At 42.7% G+C, this 15,717-nt stretch overlaps 1 protein-coding gene across 4 annotated transcripts in view; it reads right to left on the reverse strand.

The window, feature by feature from the left end:
• NCOA3 (nuclear receptor coactivator 3) overlaps window positions 1-15,717 on the reverse strand; it is a 173,212-nt gene that overhangs the window by 34,982 nt on the left and 122,513 nt on the right. For 3 of the 4 annotated variants that reach the window (XM_026652710.2, XM_026652709.2, XM_026652708.2), the window contains exons 4-7: window positions 7,476-7,602; window positions 5,280-5,452; window positions 3,229-3,329; window positions 899-1,073 (exon numbers count right to left, since the gene is read on the reverse strand). In XM_026652710.2, the coding sequence (XP_026508495.1) occupies window positions 899-1,073; window positions 3,229-3,329; window positions 5,280-5,452; window positions 7,476-7,564 (538 nt within the window). In that variant the 5' untranslated portion in view covers window positions 7,565-7,602. Of the gene's footprint in view, window positions 1-898; window positions 1,074-3,228; window positions 3,330-5,279; window positions 5,453-7,475; window positions 7,603-15,397; window positions 15,451-15,717 lie in introns of those variants that run through there. The other variant, XM_024207492.2, reaches the window with a different exon arrangement.

Genomic DNA, 15,717 nt, shown 5'->3' on the forward strand with positions numbered 1-15,717 from the left:
TTTAAGCATCATTTTCGTTCTCAGTGACCCAGAATTAGTAAAGTTTGGCTACATTTATTTCAGAAGCATTTTGGCTGTAGAGCAGTGTAATTAAAGCTATGTTTTAGTCCTAGGTATTTTTAGTAAATGTCATGGATAGTAAACAATAATTCAGGGCCTGTGACCAATCCATGACTTGTACTATATACCCCTGACTAAATCTTGGGTGCTCCGGGGCAGGGGGCGGCCCAGGACCACAGCTGATACGGGGGGAGAGGGGCAACGCTGGTGCTGGGGGGGACAGACCGAGACCATTGCTGCTGCTGGGGGGAAGTGGGGGCGGGGTCTCAAGACTGCCCCAGTAGCGGCCTGTGCGGCTGTCCCTGGGGTCAGTCACTCTGGCCACTGCAGAAGTCACAGAGATCACAGAATCAGTCACTTCCCTGACAGACAAGGCCTTATGTATAATGAATCCCTTAGAAACAGGCAAGCCAACCTCAAATGCCCATCTCTCTTTCACTTTATCAGAGTATAGAAACATGCAACTCCATAAACCTAGGCATTTGTTCGCTACAACCACACACCATGAATATCTGAACCTACGTTCTGTTAGTTGTTTATATAATTTCTAGTTTGAAATTAACATTTTAAATACTTAGATCAAGAGGATATAGATTTAAACGGTAGTCCTGGTTATGGAATTTTGTTTTCATTCTTCTGCTCGTCTGCTAACAGCAAAGAATGCATAATCAATGTTGCAATATTCCTATTAATTTAATGTTAAAAGTCATATCCTAAAACTCAAGACAAGTGATAGCTGCACCATAAGAAAGAGATTTGTTTTGTAAGGTTAACAATTTTGGAGTTTTTTATTTATTTTTTAAAAGAAGTCTGAGAATCTAAGTGAAGACCCTATTACCTGCAGATTTAGGTAAGTTTTTAAGGAAGTCCTTCCGGTCCTCTTCATGCAAGATGCTGTAGACACTTGTATTAACCAAATCCTCTTGTTTATACTGCAGATATTGTGTGACATTTTCTGATACAAATACAATGTTCCCATCTCGATTTACTACAAACAGGAAACCATCCAATGCCTAAAAATACATTGCAACAATACATTATAAACACACACACAAAATTCCAGACCTGCTAAAACGGTTCATTTTAAAAAGTAAGTGGGAGATAAAAGTGTTGTAGTTTAGGAGAAGAATCACCTAACTTTTCTGGTAGAAGAATTAAAGTTTCAAGTTTTCCTTAAAGAGAAACTTTCCTAGTAAGGAAAGTTTCAAGTATCAGAAACCCGCTGTTCATTTGTTCTTCCACTATTGATCTTAACATGGTGATAATCAAACATTTGGTTTTTAACTTTTTTAGCCTGGAAACATGACACTGAGTCTGTGACATCTGAGTAACTTCTTTAACAATACAATGAAGTCAAAGTCAGGATTATAAATTCGCCACAAGACCTTTAAGAAGTAGAAGTGGAGTGTGAGGGAAATAGCCTTCTTAAGGATATATTTTCAATACCAATGAAGAACATAAAAAAAAAAAAAAGAGAGACTATCCACTTTTTAAAAACCACTGTACTCATTCCCAAATCAGAAACAGCATTAGAATATCTCTAAGACACTTAGCTTTGAAAGTACTTCAAAAACTTGACTCAAAATAGCAGCCTACAACATACTGAACTACTTTGTGTACTAAGCAGTAGGACTGGTTTCCTGGTTTTTAGAACTCTTAATAAAAGTTACCTAAGTGATTCTTACGTAATTTGGAGTCTCAACACATGAGGGCAGCAGCAAACTGATCTACTGTATACGGCAGTGGTCATCAACTGGTCGATTGCGATTGACTGGTCAATCCTAGAGGATCTCCCAGTCGATCAAGATCTCCGGCGGTACAGTGTGGCTGCTGCTAAGGCAGACTCCCTGCCTACCCTGACCCCACACTGCTCCCGGAAGCGGCCAGCACAGCGCAGCTCTGCGGCCCTGGGGATGCAGGGGTCTCCCTCCACGCTCTACTCCTGCCTACAAGCACTGCCCCCGCAGCTCCCATTGGCTGGGAGAGCTGCGGGGACGGTGCTTGCAGAGAGGAGCAGTGCGCAGAGACACGTGCCCCCAGCAGCACCCCCACCCCCAGGCGCGTTGGCCCCTTCCGGGAGCGGTGTGGGACCGGGGTAGGCAGGGAGCCTGCCTTAGCCTCGCTGCGCCCACCGCCTACCGGGAGCTGCCGGAGGTAAGTGCTGCCTGGTGGGAGGCCGCATCCCAACTTCCATTGCTGACCCCCCTCGTGGAGCAAGCACCCCATACCCCCTCTTGCACCCCAAACCCCTTCCTGAACCCCAAGCCCCACCCTGAGCCACCTCCCAGAGCCAGCAACCCAAACCCCCTCCTGCACTCCAAGCCCCAGCCCTGAACCTCCCCCGGGAGCCAGTACCCCATACCTTCTCCTGCACCTCTTCCCAGAGCCCGCACCCTGACCCCCTCCTGACACCCCAATACTCTCCCCCAGCCCGGAGCCACCTCCTGCACCCAAACTCCCGTGTAGAGCTTGCACCCCCCACCCCCTCCCAAACCCCTGCCCCAGCCCAGTGAAAGTGAGTGGGGGTGGAGGAGAGCAAGCGATTGGGAGGGAGTGAGGGGGGCTTTGGGGAAGGGGCAAGGTCTTGGGAAAGGGGCGGGGTAGATGCTGGGTTGCCCTTAGATTCAAAAAGTGATTTTGGGCGTAAAAAGGTTGGAGACCACTGGCATACTGGAATTGATCCTAAGAAGCACCATTCTGCACCTGTAACTTCCCCTTAAGACAATGGGAATTCAGGTGTTCATTGCTTCCCAGAATCAGACCCCCGGTCTTACAGACCATCATCAAGCCATGAAAGTGGCCCAAAGTCCTTGATGCCCATTTCCTGAGGCAAAAAGGGGGGGGGAAAACTTGAATGCGGAGTCTAGTCAATGTAATCTTATTAGCCATTTATTGAGACTACTACAAAAATAGAACAGCATGCTAAGGCAAACCCAAACGCCATCTGATTTTGAATCCTTCTAGATTGCTTCAGCAGAGTTGAGAAAACAATGGTGGATTTTATTTTTTGTCCTTTTAAAACAATTTTCTCCATTGCCCTTGCACGCTAGTTTTTGTTGTAGGACTGCTGGCATTTCTCAGTGTTGTAATCCTGTCACATAGCCTATTGCTTAAGAATATGCAATATCAAATCTCATTTGGTTGTACTAGGGCATCATTTACACTTGCCTGTAGTAAAAGAGGTCCCAATGAATCCTTATCAATAACCCCTTGACCTGTAGAAGATACATCAGCCTTCTGTACATCATCATCACAGGATGCTGTTTTTCCTAACATCAAAAAGACAAGTTTTCAAAAAGGCACCATTTTGTGTTTGGAAGCATAGAAATATATTTTTGAAGTTATGTGCTGCATTCCAGGAAGCCTGAGAATAAGCAATGAAGCTGTAATTATATGATTCCATTTAATGTTACAATTATATGCACAAAGGGAGCACAACACTTTTTTTATACGGTAGAACTTCTGGGCAGAGATTGTCTTCCTGTGTGTTTTGAAAGCACCTAGCAAATTTTGGATTCTGCCACACCACTACCACAAACAGTTTTCATGACAAAACTTCTTCCACTGGGAAGATGATTGCTTTATGAAATGACTGCCCTCCTTTGGTCACTTTTGGCTAGCCAGCACAAACTTTTCAATATAATGAAAAGCTTCCTAATTCTTCCCTTCTTCCTGTACAACCATGTGGAAGATAAACATTTTAAATCATGTTAAGACTTAATTTGAGTTTTAACCTAGAAAGTAATCCAATTTAACATGCAGAATGTACGGTTTGCTCATTTAATTGTGTTCTTGGATCCAAATCAAAATACAAGACCGGAAACAAATTCTCCCTTGGCCTTCTGCAGATTACTTAATCATATCTGATGCCAATAATTAAAACACTTTTTCAGCATTTTAACCTAAAATATACTGAAGAAAAAGTAAAAGTTTGTTACAAGGAAAAAAAATAAAAATAAAACCATGCAGTAAAGTAATGGAAAACAAGCAGTAATCTCTATTACTGTGGCACCTACTGGCTGTTTAAGCAGACCACAACAGGAGTTTAATGTACCAAAGGAAGATTATCAACCAGTGAAGTGCACAATGAAGTGGCAATAATGCCACCGGGAAAGAACTTCTAAAATAGCAATTAAGGCTACTTTAAAAAATAGAAACACGTTCCAACAGGGCAGACAAAGCAGAATTTGGAAGTTTACCATTCCAAGTAAAGTGTGTGATATATTCCAGCAGTCTTCTAACATAATTTACGACTGAGTGGAAACTCACTGAACTGGCATATACCTGATGTGCAATCTATTCTAATTTTTTTGAAGTCACTTCTACCAGCACATGTCTCACAATTACCAGAGGTTTAGGGGGAAACAGCAAATTTAACAATTATATTTGTCTGATTTGTTTAAAAAACTACTATTGTTACAAGTAAAACCTAAAAACCATCCTGTAACTAAGACATTAGCAAAATAGATGTTCCTCTATATTTTCCCCCGTTTATTCTGCACTTGATTACATTCGGTGTACAGTTAATGGCACTTTTTAATTGGTTACATGGTCAGCTAGTTGCAGTCTGACTGTATTGGACCCCAGTTATTTTCTCTTGCTAGAAAGGCTCTCAAACACCAAAACAGGAGCAGAAAAGACAGAAAAATGTAACATGAATTTTAAAAAATAATTTAAAATTTCAGGACATAGCACTGAAAGGATGCTCTATAAGGAACTGGGCTTCTTTTATAAATTAGTTTCAGACAATCCAAGTTGGCAGGGAACCTTTAATTGATAGGCAATAGATGGATTTCTTTACTCCAGTGGGCAACTAGTCCATCTATGTTTTGAAGAACAACTGCTTTATGACCTATTTTAAGTTTTTATTGCTTGTTTAGTAGTTTAAGGACGCTAAGAAGAAATGGTGTACTTTAGGCCCTGATTCAGGAAAGCTTCCCTATTCATAAAGAGTGTTAAATATAATGCTTAAAGTTAAGCAAGTGCTTAAGTCCCACTAAGCACATGCTTAAAATTAAGCATGTACTAAGTGCTGAATAGGGAATAAGCCCTGAACAGGAATGGATTTAAGCATGTGCTTAAATGCTTTCCTAAATCAGGGCCTATTGTATGAAAACTCCATTGTATTGTCTCAGCAACTAAGTATGGTTTTGGAGAGAAACTGCCTCCTGATAGAAAACCAAATATTCTTCCTTATAATTTGAGAGAGAAATCCTTACCTTGTTCCTTTATCTGCCGGATCTGTCTTACAGTTTCCTTTAAAATTGCACATTTATCTGGTTTGACATTGAAATTGTCAATGTCACTCAGATTAGCAGATATCAGCTCAGCTAGCTCCTCAATATATTTGCTTTCCTGCTCACGTCGGCGTTTCTCACCACTGCAGATCAGACTAGGAACAAGAAGCAGCATTTAATGTACATAAATTTCAGCATAAACAAGAACTATGATCACACTGTCATCTTTGATGCATTTAGATACCACTTATCACATAAGTTTAGCTAGTGGACATTCATCTCATCAATTTACACCTGTAGGTTTTTACAGAACCATATAAAGGAATGTATCTTTAGAGATTATGATAAGATTATTATTCCAAGAATAACTGTTGTAGTTATTGTCTTACTGAATTTAATGAAAATTCCAACTATTACAAATCTAATGTATTTGTACTATAGAGGCATTTTAAGGTGGAAAAAGCTGCAGCACCTGCTTGGCCAATAAGCTATAAACAAAGTTTTACATCTAATTCAATGGCATTTCTCTGTCAGTAATACAATAACTTTGGAACCCTGCACCCATCAATTCCAGAATTTCAGGAAATGTTCTAGATATCAGTGGGCACAAGTATGTGGATTTAAAGGCAGATCAGAACACCAGAAAAGCTTATTTCACAGGAAAATCAGGGCTTCCAGAGTGACTGGTGTTGCAGGCAGAAGAATCTCTCTGCTGCCCCTGGTGGAGGTCTACACATACCAGAAGCAGCATCTTAACTGGCTGCATGGGGACAGCCTGTAGTTTGGAATATCACAGAAATAAGAAAGCTTTACAAGTAGCAGGGAGGACCTAGGTGGCTGGGTGTGGAAGTAGGAATCTAGAGGGCAATGGAGATGGGGAGGGAAAAGCAGGGATCCAGGGAAACGTGGAAAATGGGGACAGTGGGGAGGGGGTTTGTGTCAGCAACCTGGAGAGGGAGGAGTGGATATGAGTAGGGCCCTACCAAATTCACAGTCCATTTTGGTCAATGTCATGGTCATAGGATTTTTAAAATTGTAAATTTCATTATTTAAGATATTTAAATCTGAAATTTCACGGTGTTGTAATTGTACGAATCCTGATCCAAAAGGAGGATGTTGGGAGGGGCGAGGGGGAGAAGAGGTTCACTAGGTTATTTTAGGGGATTGTGGTATTGCCACCCTTACTTCTGCACTGCCTTCAGAGCTGGGTGGACAGGGAGCGGAGGCTGCTGGCTGGGAGTCCCCAGCTCTGAAGGCAGAGCTGCTGCCAGCAACAGCACAGAAGTAAGGATGGCATGGTATGGTATTGCCACCCTTACTTCTGTACTGCTTCCTTCAGAGCTGGGCCCTCTGTCAGCAGCCGCCACCCAGCTCTGAAGGCAGCAGCACAGAAGTAAGGGTGGCAATACCACGATTCCCCCTAAAATAACCTTGTGACACCCCCCACAACCGCCTTTTGGGTCAGGACTCCCAGTTTGAGAAACGCTGGTCCCTGTGAAATCTGTATAGTATAGGGTAAAAGTACACAAAAGACCAGATTTCGGAGGGAGGGAGGGGAGACCAGATTTCACGGTCTATGGTGCGTTTTTCATGGCTGGGAATTTGGTAGGGCCCTAGATGCGAGGAAGGGAAAATGGGGACTGGGTGTGTGTGCTAAGGACTTGGGGGCGGGGGGGGGGGGACATGGGGGAAAATACAGAAACCCTACCACGAGGGGAAGGGAGGAGGCACACAGAGAATCCGGCATGGGGAAGGCAATGCAGGACTTTGGTATGCGGGCAAACACAGAGACCCAGGCATGGGGGGAAAAGGGGAACTGGAGGTGCACACAGAGCCTTTGCCATAGGGGAAGGATATGGGCACACAAAGAGCCCCTAACATGGAGAGGGTGAATAGGGGTCAATGGCATGGGGGGGGAGAACATGGGTTACACAGAGCACCTTGGCCTATGGAAGAGGGGGTTATGGGGGACATTCAGAGCTTCTGGCATGAGGGTAAGGGTGGAGGGACTTGCAGGGAGTCCCTTAAAGGATTTTATCAACTGAATACAAATGAATAGCAAAACTCTTTTAATATTAATTTCAATTAAAAACAAAAAACAAAACACCACGCTGCACTATTTATCATTTTATTATGAAAAATCTAATAAAAACAGTGAGGAAAATGTGTTTACTGTACCCTGGTCCTGGGGCATCACAGGGCAATGGCTTGCGTTTCCTTGACTCACTGGTCAAGCTGTCCAAGGAGTTTTCTCCCAATCCACTCATCTTGATTGAGCAACAGCCAACTGAGTTTACATCAGCAACTGAAGTGTTTAAAAAAAAAAAAATCAAACTGATGATGCTCTCTCAAGAGATTTCAAACAATTAAAATAAACTGTTTTACAGTATTCTTTATTGATTTTACAGTGAGACTATCCAGATAAGCACTAAGTCATAATTTATAGCAGCCTTGCAAAATTGTAGTCACCCCAGGATGCATGATATTTTTGGGACCAATGTGTAATATATTGCTTTAACTATCAATCACTACTTACTGCTCTACATGATGCAAGAACTTGGAGGATCAAAAGCTTGAGGAGCTCAAAAAATATCGTGTGGTCAAATTATTGCTAAGAAAAAAAATACTGTAGATTACTGCACATGCTCAGATGCAACATACTTTCTAAGCACTATATAACCAGAGCAGTATACACAATCCATATTTTTTTTAAAAAAAAACCTCTCTCCCAGATCTGTACCACTTGCTGGAAAAATCTAGGACATAAGAATCAACAGCTTCTTCAGCAACAGATGCATAAAATATCACTGTCAAGATAGAAATGTTACCACAATTGTTACATACCCTCTGACTTTGGCGATTAAATCACCATCTGAGTTAATGAGTGTTTTCCAGGGAGCAGTAAGGAAATTACACTCAGTGCTAACTAAGAAGTGCCTTTAGATAAAGAGTAATTTTTGGCTCATAAAACACTGGATCATTAAACAGCTATGCTAACCACAGGCACAGAACATGTGTTTTAAATATTTGCCAAAACAATTCTCATGTCTGTCAACAAATCACAAATTCTTGCAATCACATATTCTATAAAAATGTTTACTTACCTGTACAGTAACTGTTGCTCTTTGAGATGTGTTGTGCACATATACATTTCACTACGGATGCTTGTGTGCCTAGAGCACTCGAGTTGGAGACATTTTTCTCCAGTACCACTATGCAGTGCATGCTCTCCTCATGCTGTCAGCTGAGAGCATAAAAAGGTGTGTGGTTGCCACCTTCCTCTCAATTACTTTGCAATGCTATATGTGATGTCTGAAACAGTGGGAAAGGTGGGAGGGTCAGGGAATGTATATGTGCACAACACATCTCAAAAAACAAGACAGGTAAACTTTTTTTCCCCCTTCAAGTGATTGTGCACATATACATTCCACTGCAGGTGACTCGGCAGTTCCCTTATAATGGAGGGATCTTGGATCATCTGAACAGAGATTGTAACACTAAAGTTGGCATGATCACGAGTGGCTTAAGTGATGGTGTAATGAGAAAAAAAAGTAAGTACAGCTGACACAATCACTGCCTTGCAGATATCAACTATTGGAACATTGCTCAGAAAGGATAATGAAGTGGACTGAGCCTGGGGCTGTTTTTCTTGGTGGAAGAGAGACTTAGCAAGATTGTAGCAGCGCTTACTGCAGTCAGAAATTCAGTGCACAATTCACTGAGATGACACTGATAGAATTATGGATCACTCATCATAGACTACAAAAAGCCTGGGGGTAGTCCTGAAGAATCTAGAGTTGTCCAGTTAGATTGCCAAAGCTCTACAAACATCCAAGGTCTGAAGCGTTTTTTCATCTTTAGAAGAATGGGGTTTTGGAAAAACAAACAAAAAAACAAACAACAGAAAATGAATATTTGATTCAGGTGGAAAGCTGACATTACCTCAGGCATAAACTTAGGGTGTGGCCTAAAAGAAATCTTGTCTTTATGGAAAACTGTGAAAGGAGGATCACCCAGGAGAGCCTGAAATTCTGAAATCCTCCTAGCACAATTGATTGCCACCAGAAAAGCTGTTTTCAGATACAATAACAATAGTGAGGAGGAAGCCATAGGCTCAAAGGGGGGCCCTAGGAGTTTGGAGAGAACTCAATTGAGATCCCATACAGATGCAGGATCAGACACCGGTGGGTAAACATTGAGTATATCTTTCAAGAGACTCAGAAAAAGAGAAGGTGAGAGAAAGTGGAAAACCCATCTACTGGTGGATGCAGTGTAGAAAACAGAAGTCACATGAACCCTCATGGAACTAACTGAAAGGCATGATGATTTCAGGTGCAACAGATACCTCAGTGTGACACTACGCCCCATATTCTTCATAGAGATATCGTTGTGATATGAATATGGCCTAAGATATGTTTTACGCAAGATGGGTGATGTGAGATATCATTGGAAAGGTTATGATTTACTGAATGTGATTATCCTATTTGTATGCATGTATCATTTCTGTATCTGAAGTTAGGAATATTGACTATGTATCAATTGCAAAAAAGGGCTTGCACCTGGGAAACGCCCATCAGACAGTAGGCAATCAGCCTAGATGGGCCATTAGGCAGGACAATAGGACTTTGAAGATACTAATCTCCCACGTTCCTGAGACAGTGCTTTGACACTGCAGGGTCATGTGATCATGTCACCTGGTACTGGACTCAATCTTGGCCTGCTGGTATTTTTCCACGAACGGGACGGAGACCAAACTGGGCAACGAAGGATTCCTGCCATATGTAAATCATATTTAAGGCAGGGAAGTGAGTTAAATCAGGGCTCCGTCTTCACTGAATCCCATCCCCGCCCAGAATGACTGCTGGAAGATCTAAGAAACAAGGACTGAGGGAAGAGAAGAGCTGAGCCCGGGCCAGAAAAAGTATCTGGCCTGTGAAAGAAAAACCTAAAACAACATTTAGGGTGAGAAATTACTACCGTACTTGTAATCAGTTTCTTTAGTGTACTGAGCTTGGTTTGCACGTGTTTTTTATTTGCTCAGTAATCTGCTTTTATCTGTTTGCTAACCCTTAACATCACTTAAAATCTATCCTTTGTAGTTAATAAACTTGTTTTGTTTTCTTTAAACCAGTTTGTGCAATTCATAACAGGGAATGGAGTGGGGGGCGGGGGGGAGAGGGCCAAAATCTGTGCATACCTTCTCCACATTGAGGGAGGGGTATGCAGTGAAAGACAATACAATTTTGGGTTTACACTCCAGAGGGGGTGTGCACTTGAGTGCTGGGCAACTCCCAAGTGGAGTCTTCCCACAGAGAGCTGATTTCAGTGTCTGTGTCTTTCTGCAGCTGGGTGTGTCTGTGTATGCGCGTGCGCATGTGCGCGCTGGAGGAGGCTTGAGAGCCCTGGCTCAGTAGGACAGGGTGCTGGGACTTCCCTATAGGAAGACTAGTCCTGTAGTTTAGGTTTTGTAGCAATAAAGACCTGCAAGGTGATCTAAAGGATCTCGAAGGTGAGACAGGTTCCTCCCTTTCTGAGTGTGAAGAAGAAATGTAAGCCTCCTCAAAATAGGGAGAAGCAGTTCCTGTTGGGATTCTATGTGGCCTGGGTTTTTGGAGACACATTAGGATCCAAAGGAAGTGAGGGTTGGGGCGTGCGGAAAGCCAACGAAGTGATCAGTGCTGGCATAATTGGGTCAGAAAGATGACTAACAGAGATGAAACAGAATGTTCATTGACAGTGCTGGTGGAACCAAAACACACTGAATCTACTGAAGGGAGGAAGAAGGATTCAGCATGGGTGAAGACACTGGTCTCAACAGCACCAAAGGAGCCAGAGTCAATGGTACTGCCTCAGACAGGAACTCATGAGTGTTTGGATTTGTGAAGCCTTGAACCAATACCAGAGGATTTACCAGAAGATTTTCTGGGAGCAGACCGAGCTGTAGTGGTCTTGTCTGGATCAGAATTCTTGGAAAAAACTTTTAAGCTGACAGAGAAGATGAAGCGTGACATTTGTCACCAGGCTTGTGCTTCAAATCAGAAGCAGTGTGTGTGTGGTGGACTTCTGGTTGATTTTGAGATCAGGGCCTAGCTCCAATGCAGGTTCCACTGCCTCTTTCATGAGATGAACTTTAAGATGAAAGTCCTAGTGGGGAAGGAAATACAAATAGGATATTTGTCTCTCACCTGGCCCTCACCCAGATAAATCAAACAGCTCGTGCCTATTTGTGACGGGGGGAAAGCCCTTTCCATGGCACATTGCTTAAAACCAGGGGAGTTTTTTCATAATAAATCCTCCAGTTAACTACTTAAAACAAAACAAAAAAAACAACAACTTTTCTTCAAGATGTGATGCAGACATGTATTCTATGTGGGTGCGTGCGCCCCTTATGCATCGGAGAACTTTGACTAGCAGTACCTATAGAGGCAGAATTCATGCACTGCTGCCGTAGCCCCTTCCCTGTCTGTATAAAGGTGCCCTCTCAATTCCTTTGCACCAAACATCAGGAATACATAGGAGTACAAATTCTGATACAAGGAGGATGGAGCGCAGGGTCATGGAATACACATCTGCATCACATCTCAAAGAACAGTTACCCGTAGGTAACCATTTTTTTCTTCTCTGAGTAGATGCAGCCATGTATTCCATGTGAGTGACTTGAAAGCAGGTCCCATAAGAGCTGCTAGAACAGTATTAAGGTACCACAAAGGAACTGGCACTTTAACGGTGGACGGAGTCGAGTGACTTCTTTCAAGAACCTTGCTGCTAAGGAGTATGAAAACACCAATTTCCCATGGATAGGTAGATGAAATGCTGAAAAAGCTGCGAGGTGGACTCTCAATGAACTAAATGCAAGAGCAGAAGGCTGAAGATGTAACAGGTACTCCAAGATGTCCTGGAAACAAGCCATCATCAGCTGAATGCTCCAAGCTGTCCATATTGAGAATTGCTTCCATTTGGCAGAATAGGATGCCATGGTGGATAGCTTTCAACAGTGAAGCAAGCCCTGCTGGACTGCTTCTGAACATTATTCTCCTCCTCTTCCTCCTCATCTAGCCATGCAGCATCCACATTCTGAGATGCAGGGAGCAGAGTGCTAGATGCAAAACCTGACCGGGGTGCTGAGTCAGGAAGTTATGATGAAAAGGAAGGGATATGTTTTCCCTGATGCAAATCTGCCAGAGCCTGATTGCCTCCGGACAAACCCCAAGTCTCTTCCCACCTGAGTCCTCTTGGGGAACGACTTGCACATGGAACACCTCTCCTCAATGTGTCCCTCACCAAGACACAAGTAGCATCTTGTGTGGGGACTGTTGTTGGGGATAGCCACCATACACAATGGACAATGCTTGAACCCTGGTGAAGGCATCACACAGGGCATCCAGTCACTCTACTACCACAAACTAAACCTAAGGTACTACTACTATTATATACAAGAAAAGTTTCTCTCAGAAAACAGAGAGAAAGTGTGAGGTGAAGATGCCACACAGAGCTCTGACTCTAGCCACAGGCGGCGAGAAGGAACTGAGGGGGTCAGGGTGGCGCTGCCCTTGTACAGCCCAGGAAGGAGCTATGGTCGTAGGGCATGAGTGCTACCCCTATGGGTACTTCTAGACAAAGTTCTCCAGCTCTGGTGCACCCATACACCCACATGGAATACACAGCTGCATCTACTCAAATAACTAAATTAAGTTACTACTACTAAATATTAACTATAACTATATACACTAAAGTTCTGAAATCGGGCTACCCAAAGCAAATGCTATAGGGAGCTCCAACTCTCACCACAGGCAATGAGAATGAACTGAGAGGGAGGCAACCATAACATCCCTGTTATGCCTTTGCTTGACAGCACTGGGGCACATGCACCACCTATTGATACTGCAAGCAAAAGTCTCTGACTCAAGTGCACTGGGCACACAAACACTGGCAGTGGAATGTATATGAGCACAATCACTTCAAGGAGAATTAGCATATACTATCAAAGTGAGTGTTTCACAGTTAATTGTCTATCTACCAACAATAATAGGTTTCTATGCATCCTTTGGGTTCTCTCACATTTCTGTTCTGGCAAAGGAAACTTTTAGATGGAAAGTGTCAAATGGCGGGAGGAGAAGCATTAGGATAAGGGGTTTAGTATAACTTCTGGTGATTTAATGGAAATGGCACAGTAAAATCTGTGTATCTCTTTCAAATTTTACCCTATAGTGTCAGATCTCTAAATCAATTATTTTATTCAAGTATCATTTAACAGGTCTTAAACTATTAAAGCCAATATTTCATGTTATATCTGGTATCCTGCTTCTAGCAGGGCAAATAAAACATCTACCTCAACATGTCAAGACCTATTCCTTTCTTTGGACTGGCTCTACTCTCTGGCGTATTTCTCTTCCAGCAAAGGTCAAACCAAAGTCTGCTTAAAGAAGTGTAGTCATTTCACTAACTCTTGCAAGACAGTTTGGATCTGTGCAGTTTTGTGTGCCTCAAACCAATACATTTATCTGATTTAAAGCTTGTATTACTGAAATTGCACTTATAGCATAATGAACTGTGTTCACTATTGAGTTCCCAGTGCAACATCATCTATTATAACTGGATATCAAAATACAGTCAGTAATTATTGTAGTTCATGACCATATTATTTAGCCAAAACATTCTCATTGTATAGGCACTATTTGCACTGCACAAGATATGACAAGAAATTACATTACTACCAACATACACAGAAGAATGGTAAGGTTTACACACAGAAGGATTGCAATGTTAAAGAGCACACATATAAGAAACACAAACCACTACGGATATGTCTACACAGCCCAGGGAAGTGAGCCTCCGAGCCTGGGGCGAAAGACTCAGGCTAGTGAGGCTTGTGCTACCACTCTAAAAATAGACAGTGCTTTGAATTTACAGCTCAGGCTGGAGCTCAGGCTCAGAATCCCCCCACACCCCGGCTTCAGAATGTGAGCCACAACTTCACAGTGCCATCTACACAACTATTTTTAAAGCACTAACATGAGCCCTGCTACAGTTAAAACTTCTGTGTGCTCCAAGTACTATAGACCCTAAGAACCCACATTTTGTTCTTTATTCTTATTTGTTTTGACTACGTTCTTCAAAGACAGGAACCATGAATGAAAATTTGCATTGACTTCAGTGGATCAGGATTTCACCCCATGTCTTCACTAGTGATCTAGTGAAGACCCACTAAATCGATGGCAGAGCGCTCTCTGGTCAACCCTGGTACTCCAGCTCCCTGAAGATTAAGGCCTGTCGACCAGAGCGCATCTCCCATCCATGCAGCATAGTGAAAACACTGGGGTAGGTCGACCTAAGCTATGTCGACTCCAGCTACATTATTCACATAGTTGGAGTAGCGTAACTTAGGTCGACTTACCCCGGTAGTGAAGACATGCCCTTGTAGTTCTCCCTTTTCCCATCCTGTCCAGAAACAGTCATTACAGTCAGCATTATGGCTCCATCTCAAAGCACCAAGGAGGTAAAGATCTCTCAATCAATGCCAGAATATAAATCAATTTCCCCACTTCATTTCCAGTGAGACACTTTCAGAGCAAAGGAATAAAGGAGATTAAAGAAAAAAAAAATCAAATGACACTTCCTGAGGGGGACACAGCCCAGATGCTGCCAAATCTCCTGGAAAAAAATTGGGTCTGAAGACTCCACTTGCCAAGAACCACTATTTGTGATGAGCCAATCCACCAGCAGTCCAGTTTTCACACAAGTGCAAGCCACTGATACAAAGGTTTCCAGGCCTGAAGGAGGTTTATGGCACAGCTGCAAAGTCAACACTGTTGGAAATGAAGCGGGACAGAGACCTGGGAGAGACTAGCTGTGAAGTCCCTGCAGCTAGGGATTTCTCCTTGATGCCCTTCCTCTCCCTTTTCACACCCCATACCCTACCCCCGGCATCATCCACACTTCTTATTCTCTTGCAACTGGATTTCTTCTTTATGTTTAAGAGATGAAAGAGAAAAGATAGAATGGGAACCAAGAACTGAGTCTTTATGAGACTACACTAAATGCTTCCAGGACAAGAGGCCACCAAAAAAAAAAGTAGGTGTATTGCTTCTGGATGTACTAACCTTGACTGACTTGTCTTTTGCTTTTTGCTTCTGGGAAACCACAACACTGTCTGTTCTTGCTCTTGCTAGGTAAATTGAGAGGATAGGGATACACAACAAAATTATTGTGTGGAGCAGTTGCTATTGTTATGTTAGGATGTTGGTTGTGGATGGAGAGTTCAAAAGGTCATTCTTCACACAGCAAGGCAGATCTCAGATTGCTGCTCAGAACAGAGAGCTACCTGGCTCCAACTAGGAGCAGGCTCTAGATTGCTGTAAACTTACTGTAAAGTTTATATATATATATATATATATATATATATATATATATATATATATAT

Source organism: Terrapene carolina, unplaced genomic scaffold (genome assembly GCF_002925995.2).
Source record: "Terrapene carolina triunguis isolate 2854851 unplaced genomic scaffold, T_m_triunguis-2.0 Scaffold130, whole genome shotgun sequence".
In the NCBI taxonomy this organism is placed as follows: Eukaryota; Metazoa; Chordata; order Testudines; family Emydidae; genus Terrapene; species Terrapene triunguis.